Genomic DNA, 22,085 nt, shown 5'->3' on the forward strand with positions numbered 1-22,085 from the left:
GTGGGGATTTCTCCTCTTTAATATTCCCTCAAACCACTGAAAAATTTTGAATCATTCATAAATCAAGTTAGTAACATTTTTCTTAACAAAAAGCAAGAATAGGAGTTAGACTTTTTTATATTAAGCTTTTGTTATATATTTATCCCCAAATCACTTGCAATAAAAATACAAACCAATATACCAGTGTTAAAAGCAACCTGTATACTTCATTTATATATATATAATAAGTATATAAACATATCCATATATATGTAAAAAATTTAAATAAAACTTTTCTCAGCAAAATAAAGTAAAGAATTTTTTTATTTACATGAGAAGTATTAATGATTAATTTAAAGCTCTGCAGATAAAATTTTTCAGAGCACTTACAATAACATATGACAGGTTTTTTGCATTAAAAAAAAAATGAAATTAAGTTAAAGTGTAAAACGCTGAACCAATAAAACCATAAAAATTTTTTCAGACGCAATCATTTTTTATTCACTTAGTTTTTTTCTGTGAACATTAGTGCCAAACTCTCCTGTCATAGTTTTACCTGGCTCATAAATTTACAGCTGGAACCATCTGTCAGCTTTTTTTTTATGTTATTTTTTAATCTTAAATAGTGTTTGCTTGTGTCTTTTTCAGAGATATATATTATAAAGAAAGTATTTAATATAATAGTCTTAATATTTTATAATTAGGAATAAAGATTAAGTAAAATAAAACAGACTAACAGACCTGGCCTAACTTGAACTTAAAGAAAAAATCTTTTAAAGATGTTTGGAATGTTACTATTTAGTCGGAAAATCAAAACTTAACAATATTAATGGAAAATACCTTGTAAAGGAAAGATGATTAATTTGTTTAAAAAGTTTAAAAATGATAAAATGGCAAGGCATTTGTGTAAAAGAACTTTACAATCTGCTGTACTTACATTTGCTGTTGTAACTCATGTGAAAAATGACAACATTGATGGAAAGTGGAATCAATTCAAATTTTGGATATTCAATGAGTACACTCAAAAAGTTACTCATAGTACTTTAATGAGATTTGGAAGAGCAACATATACAGTAAGATTTTTTTTAGTTTTTTAAATTAGTAAAAAAAAATTGTTTTTCTTTCCCAAAAAAGTTGGATTAATGAAATAGATTAAGATATCTAAACATAAGGCAAGTTTCAAATTGGAAGGGATCGGAGTAGTATTTACAATAACTCATTTGTTTGCTATTGATAGGCTGAGAAAAAAATTATTTTTCTTTTTGTTACTAAGCACAATAGTGTATTATAACTACAACATAAACATAACAAATATAACTATATATAAAATATAACATTTAACATAATTCTACAACATACAGCATAAGTACAAAATACTTTTTTATATCATTTTTGAACTTTTATAAAATCTTTATAAAATCGAAAGTTTTGGTACAATTTTTATTGAAAAGTATTTCTGTAAGTTTAAAAAAAAAGTTATTTTTCTTTAACTTATGCATATGTCCATACATCTCAATAACCAGTTTTTTTTACACATCAGATGTCTTTACAAATCAATTCTCTCTTCAGTTTTCTTCATCTCAGTTTTACTTATTTATTAGTATTTTTTTTTTTTTAGTTTTCAGTTTGCATTTTAACTACTAAAAATAAAAATTATTTTTTTTTTTTTTTTTTTTTTTTACTTTGTGATAATTTATAGGTAGTTTCAGTTGCGCTTGATTATAAATACTCACTCGCTGGAATTGATTTTCAATCAAGTCAGTATTATAAAAAAAAATCAGAGGTATGACTTACAATAATATTTTTTTATTTAAATGATAAATACAATTTAAAAAGTTTAAACAAGTGTTTTCTTCATATAATGACAATGGCTTACAATTTAAATCAGTATTGACTTTGTCTTTTTGATTACTAGACTGATTTTAGTTTAACTTTTATAAGATCAATACACTTGAAGATGTGCTCTTAAATCATATGTTTACACAAAGAAGTGCTATTTATGCATATGTTTACATAAGAATTATTTAAAAATTAAAAATTGCTTTTTAAGCATATGTTTAGAAAATGCTTTTTTAAAACATATGCTCAATTATTAAAATATTTTTTTGATTATAATTTGTATTGAAACTTATTTTATAGAATTTTTCTTATTTAAAAAAAAATATTCCTAGGAGATCGTAAAGAAATCACCTTAGAGAACAATTTTGCCTGGAAAGTTATAGACTCCTAATGTAGCTATAGAAATGTCTGAAAGGTGCTTTATGAGTTTTAAACAGATATTTATCTTTAAATATCTGTTATAAATGTTTAAGCTGTTATAAATGTTTAAGGATATCATATGGGCAAAATATATTGATCAAAATTCAAAATCCATCATTTTTAAAATTTCATCCCCCTTAGTTAAGTGTAATAGAGGTTAACTATAGTTTTCATTTTCTTTTTTATTTTATTTTTTCCTTCATGAAAAATTGCGCTCATTAAAAAATGTTATTAAAAGCAAAAAAAAAAAAGAAATTGAAATAGGTAGTTTTAAAAAAAAAGTTTAAATTTTGCTAAAATAAGAATAAACAATACAAATCTTTGTTTCTCTAATTCTTATTTTTTACTTTTTTCTTGGATTTCTGTTAACAAGAAGTCTTTTTTTGGTAACAGCTTTTTTCGGTAACATTACCATTATGGTATCATTAACTTGGAAACATCTTCTTTCTCTTCATTCTCTACATTTTTTTATCTTCATTTTTGACAGTCTGCGTTTTCACAAACTGAACAAATTAAACAAATATTTCCAGAAGCCAGAATCTCCCTAAACTCATTCATTAATATCTTCTTTGAATATACTAACAATTTTAAAAAGAATCTAGCTTCCCACGCCAACAGGAGTGAGCAAGAGTTAGGCTACTGTCCAAATCGAGAACTTTTATGGGTGTGTTAATGTCTAAGTGTCTCTGGTTTAGCATTGATGAGCAAGTTCTATATCATTTTTACCTTTGTAGCATCAAGCCACAATTAGCAGATGTCTGTCTGCTAAGCCAAAAACAACTAATTGTTCCAAATATCATGATTAAAAATTTTTGCTAGACCCTCTCCAAGCTCTTTTTACTTCTAGAGCAAAAGAATTTCCTCAGCTCAAGATCCTTTTAATGCCTACATTTCACATCTTGAAGCAGAGGCTGCCATTCTACTCTTTAGAAACCACGGATATAAAAAATACTTATGAAAAAGCTACTATTGTTAAACTTTTCCTCTTCTAATTCAGATGAGTCAAAATATATTATGCAAAATATAAATTTGTATAAAGAATTTAAATTGTTTTAGAGTCAATAATCTTGATTATTACTTACATGGTATTGCAACTAGTTATATTTGAATTTTATGCCTTGTATTGTATTAATACTTTTTTAAGTAGTATGGTCCAAAAGAATCTTGTTTTTTAGTTCTTTCTACAAGAAACTATGTTCTCTGAGGCGTGCGCATCTGAATCATGTTCATATATCTTCACTTTTTGAAATGACCTCAGCTTTATATGTAGCAGGTATTCTTAACTTCTGTCACTCTGCTTTTTCCTTTAAATCTAATCTAATCAGGGTTTATGAACTGTTTTCTTAAAGATATCTTATATTTTCCTTGCAGGGCTTGAATCTATAGCTTTTCTCAGATTGCAGATATAAGTATACTCTTTGATATTCTTTGAAATACTCTTTGAGATACTCTTTGAATTGGTAGAATTCTTTTCTTTTAGCTTTTCATTCAATATATTATATTATATATATTATTTTCATTCAGTATATTATTTATCAGGGGGAAAAAAACACTATAAAAAAACAATTTATTGAAATTTTTTTACAAAAGTTGCAAAAAAGTATCATCAATCTTACATGTACCAAGCACCTGCTAGTAACATTGATGACATTAGATATGTAGTTGAGTCAGAAACAAATCAAAAAATTAATAGTTGTTCAGTGAATTTTTCTAGAGTTTGAAAGCTTTAAATAAAATCATTCCAAAAACAACTTTTTCTTTGAAAATGGCATTCCCTCCCCCCTCCCAAAATGTGTTCTATATAATAGAATAATACTGGATTTAAAAAAGTTTTGAATAAAACATATTTTAGGGTTTTTTTAAGGGCTCATCCTCTTTAGGGATGCTTAAGGGTCCATGACCCTTATCACACACATCACACAGGTCCTTAATATTATCAAAAAAAGTTTCTTTAAAGTATATTATGTTGGGTCTCGAAAGAAATGAAATTATAGAAATTTTTAAAAACATTAAAAATTATAATCATATTTTAGAAAAAACATTTTTTAAATAAAAAATTATTTAAAAAAAAACATTCACAAAATTAATTATTTTTATTTTATGTTAAAAATCATGGTTTATATGCACGGAAATCTAAGATAATAATTTGTATATAAAATAAGTAGTGTTTTTTAATTATATTATATTATATATATTTTAATTATATACTTAAAACCAGATTAGAAAATCGAGTAAATGACCAAGGATTTACCAATTTACATTGGCTGAAAATTAAAGAAAGAATCAATTTCAAGTTCCTTTTCATAATGCACAAATCTTTTATCCAGGAAGCACTAATGTCATTATGCAATTTAATTTACTTCTCAACGTCAGAAAGAACATTAAAATCAAATTAAACAAAATCCAGTAATTGTTTTGGTAATTGAGCATTATCCCATTATGGTCCTAAACTTTGGAACATACTTCCAAATATCATTCATGATTAAAAAAAAACACATTTATAAGTCATATTTAATGGTGAATAGAGAACTATTTCACCAGAGAACTCTTGAATATTAAAAATTTTAAGTAATATAATAATTTGTTGCACAGCTGAGCAAGTGTTTTGCTAACTTGTCTATTATTTTTGCAAAACACAGAAGCTGTGGGCAAACCTATCTAATTATATATGTGTGTGTGTGTGTGTGTGTGTGTGTGTGTGTGTGTGTGTGTGTGTGTGTATATATATTTATATATATATATATATATATATATATATATATATATATATATATATATATATATATATATATATATACACACACACACACACGCACACACACACGCACACACACACACATATACCAAACACAGCTGAGACCACAACAATATATATCAAACACAACTGAGGAAATGGTTCGGGAAAGTTTAAAATCACAGCTACTAAACATTTTTCATAATTGACATAATAAAGTGGCTTGGACTTGATACAGTGACATGTCTATTACTGTATCAGACAAATAGTCACTCACAGGTGAAAGAAAAGCCAGTGATGGGTCCAAAAAGAAAAAAATTAAAAGGAGAAGTTAAAGAAAAAGAACTTGTAGATGTGGAAACAAGTACATCAGAAACATTTTCATCTTCCTGCCACAGATGCAAAAATTGAATCCGCAATGCTTAAAAATTCATTTAGTATAGAGTATTAGCAGCAGCAGCAGCAGTAGTAGTAGTAGTAGTAGTAGTAGTAGTAGTAGTAGTAGTAGTAGTAGTAGTAGTAGTAGTAGTAGTAGTAGTAGTAGTAGTAGCAGCAGTAGCAGTAGTAGTAGTAGTAGCAGTAGCAGCAGTAGCAGCAGTAGCAGCAGTAGCAGTAGCAGTAGTAGTAGTAGTAGTAGTAGTAGTAGTAGTAGTAGTAGTAGTAGTAGCAGCAGTAGCAGTAGTAGTAGTAGTAGTAGTAGTAGCAGTAGCAGCAGTAGCAGTAGCAGTAGCAGTAGTAGTAGTAGTAGTAGTAGTAGTAGTAGAAATAGAAGTATAGAATTCAAAAGTATAATAAAATAATTGTTAAAGCAACAGTTATCGTTATGATTCTAAACACTTAAAAATATATGTATTTAAATTAAAAATTTATTAATTTGTAAATCTTTTAAGTGTCATCTACGATCAGCTAAAAAATTTCGAGAGTTATGTTCGTTAAATGGTGGGTTGTTTATGAAGATTGGTCAACATATTGGCTCTTTAGAGTTTCTCTTTCCTAAAGAATATACTGAAACTTTAAAATGTTTTCAGTACCAAGCACCTGCTAGTAGCATTGATGATGTTAGATATGTAATTGAGTCTGAAACAAATCAAAAAATTGAAGAGTTGTTCAGTGAATTTAATCCAGAACCAATAGGAGTAGCATCTTTAGCACAAGTAAGTCTTTTATGCAATATACAGTATAGTGTATAGTAACACCCTATAAATAAAATTTCGGACAAATTTTAATTGCATTTATTATGTAATTTATTTCATGCATGCAAAAAACCTTTATACTTATTTGAAAGAGAATTTTATAATCCATTTTAATTTTATTTAATTAAGTTAAAAATATTATTTAAATATTGAAAATAAAATGGTCAAAGTAAAGGACCTTGAAAAAATTATGGAAATTTTTTTCGAGGTCCTTTACTTTGTAAAAGGTAAAGTGTTAGTTGCTACGCAGTTTATGGAATGGGGTTTACCCAGATCAATTGCTTACAATAAAATCGTAAAATTGGAGAATGGATCTCTAAAAAGAAAAGTTGGAAGTGGTCAAATCACTAAGGTAGCTACTAAAGAAAATATTCCAAAGATTGCTGCATTTTTTGAAAATAAGTCAGGGTGCTCCCAAAAGAAAGTAGCTCAAGTTTTTAACTGTAGTCAAACGAAAGCGAAAGAAAGCTATGCGTCCCAAATGTCGTAAATTGTACAAAAATTCTAAAAACTTGGATTTTTTTACGGATGATGAAAGCTATTTTACCTTAAACAATAGCTCATTAGCTGGTAATGATAGGTTTTATGCCGCTGATCCTTCTCAATGTTCTGACCAAGTAAGATACAATTTGCGTAAAAAGTACGAAGACAAGCTCTTAGTTTCTTGTGGCATCAGCCCCCGTGGAATAAGCCCTCTTTATATTCATCACAGTAAGCAGGCAATCAACCAGTACACTTATAAAAAGATGCTAGAAAAAACTTTACTTCCTCTATTATCAGAATATTATAAAAAAGACAATGAGTTTATCTTCTGGCCTGATCTAGCTCGATCATTGTCGCAAAGTCGGTCATTGACTTTTTAAAATTGAAAAAAATTAAAGTTGTACCCAAAGATATAAACCCAGCTAACATTCCAGAAGCAAGACCAATTGAAAATTTTTGGGGTGATTTAAAATGGCTTGTGTACAAGAATAATTGGAGAGCTGAGAATTTGGAAGAGCTTGAAACAAGAATTAGATATTGTTATTCAAAGATGAATAAAGAAATTTTTTTTACTCAAATAAAACATCTTTCAAAAAAACTTTATAATATTGCTAAATATTGTATTTGAAATAATTATTTTAATATATTTATAAACTACGTATACTAACATATTAACAGTTAAAATATTAAATGATAAAACTTATTAGTTCTTAACATATTAATTTTTAAATTTTGTCCAAAACTTTATTTATGAGGTGTTATGTCTCAATTTCAAGATGTTTTTTATATACTATATTGGTGGAGTCACTTTTGAATCGCAAGTTTTTATACAGTTATAATATTTTCTGGCGACTGTATATATTTCTATAGTAATATGAAATTTTATCAAGGTGCATCAAGCTATTCTGAAAGATGGAACTTCTGTTGCTGTTAAAGTTCAACATCGCACAGTAAAAAAATATGCTTTAGCAGATGCAAAATTTATTGAGGTTGGCATTTATTTAATCTTCTTTTTTAAAAAAAATTTTCAAAGATTTGCAAAAAATTTAATATGTATTTTTTATTTTACCTGAAGTTTTTCGTTGGGGTGGCATCTAGCATTTTTCCAGAGTTTCGGTTTCAGTGGCTTGTTGATCAAATTAAAGAGAGCATACCACTAGAGACTGATTTTCTTCAAGAAGGAAGAAACTGTGAAAAACTAGCTAATATGTTAAAGGATATTTCTTTTTTGAAGGTAAGATATGGTCTTGAATAAATTTTATATTTAATATTATTTAGTATTATAATAATTTTTAAATATATACTGCTATTGCTAATATTTAATTATTATTCACATTTAACTGTTATATCTTATATTACTGTTATTGTAATAATTCTATATTATTTTAATTTAATTTTTTTTTTACATATAATTATGAGTCATAAACTAGATTGAGCTATTATTAATAAATTTTTTAAACAAGTGTTGGTGTAAAACATTTTCCCACTTATTTTCATAAACAATAAAACGTAAAAAATTTATTTTTTAATTAAATGCAGAAAAAATAAACTTCCGCTGGAATGATTTAGTTTTCTTTATGTTTGCTTATTTTTAATGATAGATTTCTTTGTAATTCTACAAAAATGGTGTCTTCAAAGCAATTTATTTATGTTGATTTTTCAAACTTATTTTTTAAATATTGCTACTAGTTAATTTTAGGTTTTTTTATTTTTGAGTTATTTTGACTTATTTTCTTATAAACTATCTGCTCCAGCTTTAAGCAATTTAATACTAAAAATTGCTGGTACCTAGTATATATACTTGTGCACACATTGTTATCCCTGTGGATTTAGGTTGACACTGTTCTAATATATTTTGTACACTTAAATTTTTAAAATAAAAGAGTAATGCCAAAAACTTTTTTAAACTTTTTTGTATGGTAAGGTGTTTGCAAGCACTTTTTTAAAAATATTTTTCTCCTTTTTTTTAAAACTAATTACCTCCCAATAAGGCTGCAAGGAATCAGTATGATGTTCGGAGTTACTAGAAAACAAAGAGCATTGTTAAAGAACAAGGAAACAGAAAGATGTACTTTGTTTCTATTCAAACAGCATTCAATAAGTTTTCTTGACAATGATAAGAAGTGGTTACTCTATGTTAAACACACTAAAAAGCGTTAATGGTTCATTCCTGCTTAGATGGCTCCAAAACTTGAATTTCATCCAAGATAGATCTTACTTTTAGCATACTTGGTAGCATACAACTGCCACTGCAGAGGTCTACTCTGCTTAACTAGAGAAGTGAAGCAAAAACCTTCAACTAATTATCCAGAGCATCACAAAGTTTGCTTACTTGGTGATAACGCTTGACCTTGTGTCACAAAGTTGATTGGACAAAAATTATTGGAATTTGTTGAACATTACTCACTGGAATCTTAACTGATTATAACTTGATTTGTTTGCTGAGCAGGAACCTATGAAATGGGTTGTATGAAATGAGTCAAGATAAAAGAAGAGACCAACTTAGGGCTTACCTGAGCAACTTTCATGCCTCTGAGCCTAAGGAGTTCTATTAACCAAGCATATATTTTTTGCATGTATGCCAACATGCACAATGTGTGTGTGTGTGAGAGAGTGTGTGTGTTAATGAAAACGAAAATCAAATCAGAGTATGGAAAAATTAGAATGTCAAAATTTTGCCAAGGATTTAATTCCCATATAAAGTAAATTAGAAAATAAAAACATAAAAGCAGATCAAAAAATGAAAATTAATTATATATATTTATAAGTACGTTTTTTAAATAGCATTTTAAAAAATACATTTCTTTTAAATATTGTTTAGGTTCCTAAGATATATTGGAAAAATTCAACAGAAAGAGTATTGCTGATGGAGTTTTGTCAAGGGGGTGTGATTGATGATTTGGATTTCATAAAGAAAAATAACATCAATCGAAATGATGTATGTTATTTCAAAATCCATGCAGCTATATTTAATTATCATTGTTAAATGAGAATTCTTGATCAGATGATACATTTTAAAAAGTATAAATTATTGAAATACATTTCAATAATTAAAATGATTAAACAGTTTTTTTTTTTATACGTTTGAAATTTTATCTTTTAGATATCTTCAAAGCTAGGTCGACTTTATAGTGAAATGATATTTGTTCAAGGCTTTATACATTGTGATCCTCACCCTGGAAACATACTAGTGCGCTTAAATGCTTCTGGTTCAACTGAAATTATTCTTCTTGATCACGGTTTGTATCAGGTAACTTAATGTAAAATTTTACTTATATCATTTATATACAGAAGTATTTATTTATTATTTCATTTTTTTTGTTAATTCTAGTTTAGATTATTATTTTTTGTTAGGTTTAGAAAATTAGGGAAGATAAGGGAAGTTGAACAACATTTAATATGATTTTTGAGTTTAAAGTTGCAATTTCATGAATGATGATGTTTACATGGTTAAAGTTGTTTAAAACTGTATAAACAATTATAAAAAGAATAATTATGCTAAGTTTCCACAAAGTATAAAGTACCATTTAAGTTTAAGTAACAGTCAATACAAATGTCTTATTTTTTAAGACTTAAAAGGAGCTATAAGAGTTGTGGAAAGGTTGTAGCAACATTAAAAAAAAAAAAAAATTTATTTGTATTTATTGATACATTTACTTGTATTTAGTGAAAATTTCGTATTTCGTGATAATTTGGTGTATAATAAAATATAAGAAATTGAAAAAATTATGTTTTCAATACGAAACTAAAATGTTAAGCTTTTTGTTTGCACAAATGATTTTTCTTTGAACAAGGCAGTCTAAATTTTTTTATATAAATAATGACAACTATTACTCCTAAATAAAGTGTTATCATTTGTGGTAACATTTTTCTTGTTAACATTTAATGAAAGGATATTCAAATTTTTAAAAGGGATTTCATAACAAGTGCTGAGAAAAAAGAAAAAATGGTATCATTGTAGTTTCAAAATTTTGTTGGTTTTAAGCCAAAAAGGTTACCAGAAAATCAAATTGAAATAATGGTAAAATGAATTGAAAATAACTGTCAACTGAAATTGGTGGCCATTAGAAGATGTTAGGACAATTTAATATAACTTGAAAACTTTATAAAGTATATAAATTTGCCAAATGGTCACACACGAGCAGTGAACGCCTGAGAGAAAAATGAAGTACATTATAATAGAGGAGAATTATATTTCAAATAAAAACTTATTTTAACAGTTGTCAAGACAAAAATAAAGATTAATAGTAGAATATTTTAAAATGTGCTCATAGGATGACAAAAGTAAGACAAGAAATACACCTAAACAATACTTACAATAATAAAAAATAAATATTATTTTATAAAAACTTAAAATGAAAAAAGAAATACAACAAATATATCACCAAACATCAACATACAAAACAAAATATTGACTACAAAGTAAAAAGTATGCATATAACAATGTAAGGCCTAAGAATGGAAAAAAAACATTAATGCTAATGTGTAAACATAATTTGTATAGTGATTAAGTAATAAACATCTCCTCAAAGTCGTATCTATTATTACTGGCGTTTCGATGAGGATCAGCACTAATAACTAGTTTATCCCGTCAGACAAACATCATCACCACTTAAGTCTTTTCCATACTGCAGTAAAAAAGGACTCACTACAAGTAGCCAAAACCCAACCATACCCAAATTTGTAAAACACCAATATCTTTTTGATAATATGATATAAAAAGTGTAGATCTACTGTACAATATAAATAAAATAAATTAAATAAATTACTTACCATACCACGGGTTGAAAACACAAAAACACAATTTTTTTTTTGAAGTAAAGTTTTCTCTACGGTCCGAATTAAACGTAATTTTGAGACCATAGCAAAAGCAACACAAAAAAAACATACATCAACTAATAAGTGAAAACATAGCTAAATTGAAGTTTCAAAGAGTAAAGCTTTTGTGAATAAATATTTTAGTAAAAAATAGATCTACAATAAAAGAAGATTAGAAGATTTTTGGCATAATAGGTATTTATTAAATTTATAGCATAAGAAATTAACTAAAATGCAAAAATAATGTAAAGAGCAGGAAAACATTTTTTAAAGTTTTTAAATTTCTCTATGGTTCGAATTAATGTATTTAACAACCATAATTAATGTACATAACAACCATAATTAACCAAATTAACATATATAACAACCATAACAAATGCACAATAAAAATTTTTTCAACAACTATATTACCAATAATAGTAATTATTTAATTATAATGATCAATAATGATGCACAATTGGAGGGGCATCAGAAAAGAAAAAAGTGCAATAAAGAAAATACCAGAACAACAAGAAATTTCCTTTTCCTTTGATAAAGCTTGACCCTATGTCAAGCAAAATGAAAATTGAATCAATGGAAATTGTGCTATGACTCCATACTATAGAGCAACAATTGGAAATAAAGATTTATTTAACAGCAATACAGTATTTTTCTGGGAAATATAAATAGTGGATGTATAATACTTCACCAAAACTTACTCGACAAAAAACATTTTCGCCAATAGTTACTTTTGTCATTGACTGACAAAACATGACTGAAGAAAAGTTATTGGAATTCTGCTGGGAGATATTATCTCACCTTCTGTATTCACCAGCCTGAACCTCAAAAAAAGATTTTGGTTATATCAATAATAGATCAAAAAAAAAGTTATGAGCATAAAAAGTTTATACACCCACCCAACATCCATATCCCTCAAGTAAATGCATGCGTAATATAGAAGGTTGCGAGGCCTTCTAATGTACATATGCGTTTTTGTGTGATGCCTGAAATTTTTAATAAATTTTGGTTTGTATTAAAAAAAATTTTAAATATTTTTTAAAAGTTAATTTCCCCCTTATTTTGGCAGAAACTTTGGATTGAAATTTATGAGCAATTTTATGGAAACATCAGTCTTATGAACATACAAAAAATCTTAAACCTCCTATATTGTTAATTTTGATTAGTTAGAGAACATCAGAAAGAAGAACATCAGAAAGAAGAACATTAGAAAGAAGAATATTGGAACTGTTTTTTCTTACATGATTAGATAGTTTTCTTTTCCGTTCAGCTCCATTGAAAATTTTCATATTAGTAAATTTTATGCAGGGTGGCCAATGGTCCTTGAAAATCTGGAAAAGTCCTGGAAAACACTCCTTTTAGCAATAATTCATGGAAATCCTGGAACTTTTTTCTGAATTAGTTCAACATTTTATTATGTTTTTATCTTTTACAGAGTTATAAATTTTGCGGAGATTTATACTGATTTTGATAATTATGTATTTTCTGTAATGTAAAAATAATGTTACTATCACAGTATTATTAACATCTACTAATTATTTAGTTATTTTTTATTTTTTTAAATCAACATATATTTTTTTTTTGGTTGACAAAAGCTCAACATTTTTTATTACTTTACTCAGTGTGTATTCTCCAAATAAAAAATCTTTCTAAAATGCTATATTTTTTCATAAACCTTCCTTCAACCTTTTTCCTTCAGAGACCACATAACTACTTTCCTCCAGAGTCCAGGAGAAAATTCCAGAATTAGGATATGTATAAAACAATCACAACAATAAAAATAACAATATATTTTGAAATAAAAGTTTTTACATTTCATGGTTATTTACTAATAGTACAAGATTTACTAATAGTACAAGTACTAATCAAACATAAACACTAATTAAATAATAATAACAATCATATATTAAAATAATATTATAAAAAAAACATAATATTAAAATAAATTTAATAAGGAGAATTATGATATCAACAATATTAGATATAATAATGAAAATATTAATGATTATATTAGTAATTTTAATAACAACAACAATAATAGTAATAATAATATTGATAAACATTACACAATATTATTAAGTAATAATGACAGTTATAAAAATGTAAATAGTATTAACATCACATATAATAATAATACTACAGCGGGTTGCTAAATTATTAGGGACACTTTACTTTTTAAGTAATTTTAAAGTATAAACTACTTTAATAAATAAATGCATATCTTGTAGCTATTTTTCTATTGTTTTTATTGTTAGACTTTTTTGTTTATTCTTGATTAGTTTTGCTTTCATAATAACTATAAAGTTTCTTATTTTTCCCCTAAAATTACTTGTCAAAGTTTAGTTTTAAAAAACCTTCTATATTTATACAAGGAATTTTCAAAATTTTTTCCTTACACTTAAATTATTTCTTTTTTTAGAATATAATTTTTTATTCTTAGCTATTTATTTTTTTATAAATTTAACAAAAAATATTTAACATAGCAAATAAGGTAGTATTCTTAATATTTTGTAATGCCACCCTTTGCTACAATAACGGCTTTCAGGCGTCAGGGCATACTTTCTATTCAGGCTTTTGCATTGTGTTGGAGAATAAGGTTGCTATTCCACTTTCTTATAAGGGTTTCTATCTGATGCTGTTTGGTAGTGATGATTTCTTTGGCAATTTCCCGTTTTGTGAACTCCAATAGATTTTCTATGGGGTTTGTATCAGGTGAATTCCTTGGCCATGGCAAAACATGCACTTTTTTTTCAGTTAGGAATGCTGTAACACTTCTAGCTTTATGGCACGTTGCTGAGTCATGCATGAACATATACTCTTCATTACCAGGGAACCATTCTTGGACCTGGGGCAGGAGCCAGTTTTCCAGTACTCGCTTGTACTGGTCTTGCCTCATGGTCCCTTCCACAATGTAAAGGCAGCCCATACCCTTGACTGAGATCACAGACCACACCATTTCACTTGCAGGATGTTTAACCTTTTCCAAAAGGCAGTTCTGGTGGAATTTTTTCTCCTGGGCGTCATCAAACAAATGAGCCATTCCAGTCACTTTTTTTTCATGGCTTCAGTTAAATGTGGTTTTTTGATTGGACAACAACCCATTAAATTCTCTTCAGCGAACCTTCTCTGAATCATTCTTTTGGAGACGTTAATTCCTTCATTTTTTTTCTGTTTTTGAGCAGATGTCTCTAATTTTATGGTCACAAAGCCGAGTAGTGATCCTTTTTCTGCCACTTTTGCCAATACGGTCCGGTTCTAGAGGCACATTTGTATCAATTTTTCTTTTAATTTGGCTCACTACTGACTTTGAAACACTTGCAAATGCTGCTATCTCTGAGAATGTGTAGAATGAAGAAGTAAGGCTTTTACTTACCTTCTTTTTCTTGGGGTTTGTCTGGAGACAATTTACTAAAAAAGCCCATACTAAAAAAATCAATGAGATGTGAGAATGGTTACAAGTCAGGATTTATGCATTAAAAATAGCAAAAATAATAAATCATTAGCTATAACTAATTGAACTATTAACCAATATTTAGGTTTCAATAGTTCTAAACTCAAAAAACTTGGAAAAAATTGTTCCAAAAATAAATAATGGAAATCAATTTTGAACTTACTCCAACCACACTTTTCAACAATTGACAGCTTATTGAGTAATAACCTAACTTTTTGATAGATAGGGTGGACTGACACAATTGCCACAGTTTAAAAACAATTATAGTTATATTAGTAACTAAAATACACAAAAAAAATAATTTAAAAAAAATTTGTTTGCTCGCAAAAATCATTTAAACTTTAAAATTACTTAAAAAGTAAAGTGTCCTTACGTAAAGTGTCTAGTTTGGCAACCCACTGTAATAGCAATAGCAACAATAATCTATGCCATTTTACAAGAAGTCAAAAAGATGTTTTTTAAATTGTGAAGTAGAGTTGAGTGCTTGAAAATGAAGAGGTAAATTATTCCACGATTTTATGCATTGGTTTGTGATAGAACTATCACCGTATTTTAATAAACAACGGTTTGGATAGATAATTTAAAAAACGAAAGAAAAAGATCGAAGATAAAAACGATAATTTTTTTTAGTGGTGAAAAAATTAGAGAATGACGGCGGGAGGATTACTTGTTGACGATTCCAGACAAATAGACAATTTAATAGATAAACAAGATTTTGCGGAGATTTATACTGATTTTGATAATTATGTATTTTCTGTAATGTAAAAATAATGTTACTATCACAGTATTATTAACATCTACTAATTATTTAGTTATTTTTTATTTTTTTTAAATCAACATATTTTTTTTTTGGTTGACAAAAGCTGAACATATCCTTGAAAAACTCAAAATTTTCCTTAAAAAGTAATGAAAATATCCTGGAATTTTGAACAATAATTATATTAAATTTTTAACTTTGTTTACTTTTTTAAATTTTGTTGTTACCTTTTTAAATATGACTCGATAAATATGTTGTTATTTTTAGACCCTTCCAAGCAAAACTCGATTAATATATTGTGATCTATGGCAGAGTTTAATAAACTCAGATATTAATGGAATTAAGAAATGTAGCGAGATGCTGGGCGTAGGAGAGTATTACGGTTTATTCGCTTGCATGGTGTCTGGAAGATCTTGGCAATCAATTCAAGATGGCATTGAGCGTAAATCAATTACTGGAGATGAGGTTTATTTATTAGCTTTAAATTAACAAAACTTTTACGTTTATTATATTACAGACAGTCAAGATTTGCATTTTTTGCAGCCGCATCTTTCTTTCTAGCGGTTATAATTTGCTGCTCTACCATTCGTGGTTTTCTGCTCTGTCTTGGTTTTTTTTCTTTCATAAAAATCATTAATAAAATAAATATTTTTTAGCTAAATGAAATTCAGAACACCGCTGTACAATTAGTTTCAACGATCACAGAAGTCTTGGAGAAATTGCCTCGTGAAATGGTGCTTATATTTAAAACAAATGACCTTTTACGCGGACTTGATGCCCGCTTAGGTACAAAAGTATCGTTTATCACTATGTCTAAATGTTGTGTCAGAGCTAAATTCAATAATGATTTTTCTAAATCTGGGTTTTGGTACCAAAAAATGATGCTCTATTTCCGATTTTCATTAAACTCTTTCAAACTTTGGATTTACGGAATATTTTTGACTAATTATTATTTAAACTCCGCACTTAATATGATTCAAATTTAATATAAAATCTAACATTAATTGAAAAATTGTACGTTTTGTTCATGCGAGCTCAGTAATATACAGCTTTTTAAAATAATGATAAAATAAATTATTATATTAGTCTAACCGTAAACTTTTTTACTTTTTTTTTTGCAGATTTTTATTTTATAACTTGTTAAATTTCAGCTTTAAAAATAAATTTAAAATGTTTTTTAATGGATTTAATTTATTATATTCAAGTCTTTAACTTTGAAGACCGCATTTTTTACACTTTAATTTTAAACAATTAATTAACTTGTTGATTTTGATTGGTTATCGACATTAAATCGTATCGTACTTTATAACCTATTTACCGCGAAGATGATGTCAAAAACTGGAATTGAACGTTTAATATTCCCGTATTTTAATTTTGTAAAGAGTTGAAAGTCTTCCTAATTTATTCACTTGGGAAGATGGGGAGGACTGGGACACAGCTATAATTTTATATAGGAGTAGCGCCTAATTACTGTTATTTAATGTAAACGTATAGATTTCTTGTGCTTTTTTTATTAGACATTATTTCGCCTTTCTGCCTGTGGTAGAAACCGCTTTTTGTGAAAGTATTTCTAAAAAGTATTTTTGCTGACAGCCTAGTAACTCGTGTATGTTATTTTCGACTGTTGTTGCATCTTTTATCTATTTTATAGGGAAATGCACTTATCATCTAACATTTAGTTCTTTAATTTATATTTTAGCTTTGATTGAGTGGCTGTAATTTTAGTTTTATATTGTCTGCCCTACATAAGGGGGGAGGGGGGTGGGACAGAGAAAAAAGTTGCTGTCCTACTTCTCCTAAACAGTTTTGAGTTATTTTATTGCGGAAAGTTCTAGAACATTTTGGTAGTTTTCAAAATTAAAATATTGATACATTTAAGAAGTTTTAGTTCTTATTTAGTAGATTTAAAACAAAATTTGGAAAGAGAGATTAAAGATAAATTTAACTTGATTCATCATTGTTGTATGGAGCAAATTAAAAATTCTTTTTACATCAATAATTTGAAAGCAAAAGGCATGGATACAAGTTTTTTTAATTTTAAATAAAATCATAGTTTCATTAATTAAGTCTGAAATACGATATAGCAATAACAGTAACTTTAATACTATTACAAATAAATATTTTTTATCAAACCCAATTTCCTTTAAATTTCAGGTCATGGCTAGAGTTTATAAAAGAAAAAGTAAAACTCCGTAATATCAGAAAACATTTTGAAAGGTGCTGTAGCCGAAGTGAAAATAGGATAAGTCTTAGAGAAGCACCATACTCAGCTGGCATTTCTAAGTCTGTATTGAGAAAAAAGAGTCAATACCCAGATACTAATCATCAGCCAAATATCAACATTATATAATTATCTCTGTTGTTCAAAAGAAAAAAAAACTAAGAGACCTGTTCCGTTATGTTATACGTTATATTACAACAGTTCAAGTAAGAATAATTTTGCGTTGGATAGAGAAAAAAAAGAGTGGTCGAGATTAGTTAATGGGGTTTTTTAAAAAGAAACCCAGAACTATCGGTTAGAAAACCAGAAGCAACCTCACTTGCCAGAGCATCTGCATTCAATTAATGCTGGTCCAAATTTGGCATCAAAAATTCTCTGAATTCAACTTCATTTGAGTCTTATTTAAAAAATTATGATGAAGTTATGGATAAACCTAATCTTAAATTAATTGAATTGCGAACCGCCTTTTATAATCTTAAAACTAACAAAAGTGCTGGATTTGATAAAATTAGCGTTAATGTTGTAAAATCTGTTTATGATATAATCGAACCTCTATTGTTTCACATCTTTAACCTTTCTTTTAAACAGGTATTGTCCCGGGAAAATTTAAAATTGAACGAATCACTCCGGTTTTTAAGACTGGCGATGACTCTATTATTTTTAATTATAGACCTATATCTATATAACCGTGTTTCTTAAAATTGCTTGAAAGAATAATGTAAAACAGGCTATTTAAGTATTTATGAGAAAACGATATGTCGTATTCAAAACAGGTTGATTTCAAAAAAAAATGTTCCGCTTAACATGCAGTTGTTGAAATAGTCAATCAAATAACAAACGCATTATGTAATAACTACTTTACATTAGGAGTTTTCATTGATCTGTCGAAGGCTTTTGATACTGTAAACCAAAACATACTAATAAAAAAACTTGAATATTATGGAGTAAAAAATAATACTTACTTTAGTTCAAAATCTATTTGACCAATAGAAAGCAATTCATCCAATATGAGCAAAAACAAACAATTCCGTATTTAAAAAAAATTTTTTTTTTTTTGTGATTTATTTCGTCACTACTGACAGGAGCAAGTAGAAGGCTGTAGTCTTATCATCAAGCCCCCTTTCATTTACAATTTTGTAATAAGTTTCACGTGAGATCAACGTGACATTAAAAAATAGAAATAAACCAATGATATAATCATCCATAAGTAGAATTCGTAAGTAGAAATTTAGATAATAACGTAGTAAGTAGAATTTTCAGATAAAAACTAAATTGTCCTTAAATATAATTCAAAACAAATTACATATTCAATTCAATCTCGTGGACCTTATTTGTGGAAAATGTGTCCTAATATTGCAAATACGAAAAAGGTTAGTATACAACAGTTCAAAAATGAATCGAAACAGGTGTTATTACTTATGAATTTTAACATATCCGATTTTAAAAACTTCTTTTAAACTAAAACTCAATTATATAAAATATCTCAGAATTATATAAAATGTTACAGAATTTCTCAACTTTTTTTTTTCATTAATTCAGTTATGGTGTTTCTTCTAATCTTAAAAGTTATTATTCCGCGTTCTTTATCTTTATTCTTTATTTTTATTTATTTATTTTTAACGATTTCTTTGCATGTAATTTTTTTATTGATATGTTTGTAAATATTGTGTTAAATATTGTAATAGAGAACAAAAAAATAAAAATAAAAATTATTGAAATCTAATCTGATTTCTTGAATACTTTTTTTGTTTTTCAATTATCAATGAATTGTTATTTATTTTACTTTTATACAAATTGGTTTTAAAATATTCATAAATATTACGGTTTTTGTAAATTAAGTACTCTTTTATTTTTAATTTTTCGTTCATTATTTAAATATTACTTTATTACAAACTGTTATAATTTTATTTTCATATTTTTCAATAAATACTTTGTATAATATACGTATATAGTGTGGCTCTTGTAAATACGTGCTCTTTAATTAATTTATTTTTTGTTTTTCTTTACTACTTTTCTTCTGATTTTTCTTGTTTACTTGATTATTACTCTTTACATGAATATTGGTCTTGAAGTATTTCTTAAACTAATTGTTATTTATTTTTACATTTATAATTTTCAATAAATAATTTGTAAAGTATAAATATATATTATGCGATTATTGTAAATACGTACGATTGGGGCTCGGTGATAAGACATAGTAATGTCTTCTACTTGCCCCACCAGTGTTTTTATTTATAAACTTTTAAATTGTAAAATTTATTAAACGGCGAAAATAAACAAACAAACAAACAAAAAATCGCTACATTATAGATATTTTCTTTAACAAATTACAAGAAAGTATCTCAGAGTCTAAGCAACATCATTTAAAATTTTTTAATTTTGTTGTGACAAGTTTTGTGTCGTCGTCATTGACTGTCAAATGTCACTGCATCGAAGGGAACAAAGCAAGTCATGCAAATAATATCTAGTTGTGTTTTTAGAAACCCACTAATGAGAGGAGCACCAGAAGGTTCTATTGGATTAACCAATCAATCTGGATGGATAAATGCTGAAATATTTATAGATGTCTCAGAGCATTTTTGTTTTTGCCTGCCCAACAGCCAATCACAAAGTTTTGTTAACTATGGATAATCATAAAAGTCATCTTTCGCTACAGTCACTTGAATATGGAAAAGAGAAACATGTTTGTATCATGACTTTGCCACAACATACTTCACATAAGACACAATCTTTAGACAGGTCTGTTCTTGGTCCAATGAAAACATATTTTTATGCAGCTGTCAATAGCTGGATGCTAAGCAATCCAGGACAAGCCATTACAATTTATGAGCTGGCCAGTCTCATTCGACAATCTTGGGAAAAATCTTCCACACCAACAAATATTATGTCAGGATTTGGCGTGAATGAATTTTGGCCTTATGATAGACATGTATATGGTGATGATATTTTTTACCATCAGTTGTTTCAGATGTGCCTTAAGAACCATGCAATGAAGACTCGATTATAGCGAAATCGATCACTAGTGCAACTCTTTCAAATATCTCAGGTTATAGTGTGCAACATAAAACTTCACTGTATTATAGTGTGCAACATAAAACTCCACTGTATTTTCTCATGACATTGTACCTTTGTTATCCAAAGGTAATTTAAACTAAATATTCTTAGATCAGGTCTTCATTTAAATTCTTTAATTAACACATAAACTTTATAAAATAATGCAATTGATGAAAATAAGTTTCTTGTATTACAGTTGAAAAATTTTAATATATATTTTGCAAGCACCTTCTCGTGAGATTGTAGCTGTCACTTGAGTTTGAAGAAAAATTGAAAATCGTTTCTTTTGGCTTTATTCAAAATGTGACTGTCAGTGATAATGTTCTTTGTGAGGTTTGTAGTGAAAACACTATTTCTTATTATGTAGGCATAGTGCAGAAGGAAATAGACAAAGATTTTGATGTAGAGGTCAGCTTCCTAAAATGCTCGAAAAAACTTCTAAATTTGTCAAACCTAGATTTGACATTTGTAGTGTGAATATTATTTACCCTGTCACCCTTCTGATCGTTAAACGTTGTGTTATCTCATTCATTCATTATCTCTCATGTCAGCTCATTCACTTTTTCCTTTTTTGTTATTAGTCTGACTTTTTTTAAATAGATATTGTTCTTTTTTTTTATTATGATTATTTTTTGGTCACTATCTATATTATCACTTTTTGTTGTTTATTTGTATTTTGTTTTATTTATTTATTTTATTAAGCTGTTACTCCAATGATTAGTTTTTAACTATACAAGTGACACCGAACTTAATTTTGTAAAATTTTTTAATGAATCTGTAATTTTTTTCAATTTTGTGGTTAAATGAATGGATCAAAAAAAAAAGGGAAGTTTTCTGATTTTTAGAATAAATCAACGGACGAGGTGGCAAAGTATGTATCTACACACAAAAAGATTGACTAGCTTTTAAAACTAATTTTGAAATTCAGACATTAAACCAATAAGAAGTAATTTAAATATACATTTGAAAAAGTATCATTTGTCTATCAACCTGCGAGCTTGTTCTCTAGCATGTTAAGTTATGTTACTGGGTAATTTTACAGCTTTAACTAGAACCAGCTGTTACTTATACTTATACCAATGCAGTAATAAAATAAACCCATGCATCATTTTACTCTACGTTATTTAACTCTATATGAC

At 27.4% G+C, this 22,085-nt stretch overlaps 1 protein-coding gene across 1 annotated transcript; it reads left to right on the forward strand.

Moving 5' to 3' along the window:
• Positions 1–672: 672 nt before the first annotated feature.
• Positions 673–16,852, forward strand: LOC100214467 (aarF domain-containing protein kinase 1). Its single transcript, XM_065804578.1, has 9 exons — positions 673–1,052; positions 1,679–1,762; positions 5,863–6,126; positions 7,539–7,637; positions 7,724–7,882; positions 9,470–9,586; positions 9,752–9,898; positions 15,939–16,136; positions 16,328–16,852. Exons 1-9 carry the CDS (start codon positions 834–836, stop codon positions 16,655–16,657), a joined length of 1,617 nt encoding a protein of 538 aa, XP_065660650.1. The 5' UTR covers positions 673–833; the 3' UTR covers positions 16,658–16,852.
• The last annotated feature ends 5,233 nt before the right edge of the window (positions 16,853–22,085 follow it).

This window comes from Hydra vulgaris, chromosome 09 (assembly GCF_038396675.1).
Source record: "Hydra vulgaris chromosome 09, alternate assembly HydraT2T_AEP".
Lineage (NCBI taxonomy): Eukaryota > Metazoa > Cnidaria > Hydrozoa > Anthoathecata > Hydridae > Hydra > Hydra vulgaris.